General features: G+C 39.3%; 1 protein-coding gene across 1 annotated transcript in view; it reads left to right on the forward strand.

The window, feature by feature from the left end:
* Positions 1 to 744, forward strand: part of LOC106110192 (CCR4-NOT transcription complex subunit 6) — a gene marked incomplete at both ends in the record, with an annotated part of 2,233 nt that extends 1,489 nt beyond the window's left edge. The window contains 2 exons of the mRNA XM_013291927.1: positions 346 to 612; positions 735 to 744. Coding sequence (XP_013147381.1) covers positions 346 to 612; positions 735 to 744 — 277 coding nt within the window. The remainder of the gene's footprint in view (positions 1 to 345; positions 613 to 734) is intronic.
* Between the last annotated feature and the right edge of the window lie 4 nt (positions 745 to 748).

The following is a 748-nucleotide window of genomic DNA, read 5'->3' on the forward strand; positions in this document are numbered from 1 at the left end:
AAAACAGCACTCTATAAGCAGTAAGATATAGATATATCTCTAACAGTTTACTAGCTTTTGCCCATGACTTCGGCTGCGCGGAATTCAAGTAAGTTTGGTAAGACTATGTAATTTCAGATTATGTTATACATCTGTAATAAATTACATCGTGTCCTTTGAGCCTTTTTGGAAACGTTCATTTATTTGTCTAATACTCAAATTATTTAATAATAAAGATTGTATTTTTGTTATAGTCAGTGATTGCAGCGTCAATATCCTATAATCCATCTAAAAAAAAATGATAATTGCAATTCAGCAAAGTTACCGCTTAGATATCCACATTTGCAAATGTTTTGCCTAATTTATAAGAAAAAGAAGGTGGCGGAAAAAAGGATATTTCCCATTTCTATGTGACAGTAAGTGGGCCCACGATAATGTGCTTATATCCAGTGTATCTGTAGGCGTGGTGGAGTTCCTGTCGTCGGGGCGCGTGTCGTCGGAGCACCGCGACTTCAAGGAGCTGGGGTACGCGGGCTCGCTGCGCCGCATGCCCGGCTCCGAGCACGAGTTCACGCACAACTTCAAACTCGCCTCAGCCTACAGCGAGGACATCATGCCCTACACTAATTACACGTAAATATACACATATCTTCACTTCTATCTATCTATACTAGCTGTTACTCGAGATTTCGTCTCCGTGAAATAATAAAAACATTAACTTTGTGTTGTAATTTGTTATGTTTCTGTGATTTCAGTTTCGACTTCAAGG

Source organism: Papilio polytes, unplaced genomic scaffold, assembly GCF_000836215.1.
Source record: "Papilio polytes unplaced genomic scaffold, Ppol_1.0 DF820783.1, whole genome shotgun sequence".
NCBI classification, from domain to species: domain Eukaryota; kingdom Metazoa; phylum Arthropoda; class Insecta; order Lepidoptera; family Papilionidae; genus Papilio; species Papilio polytes.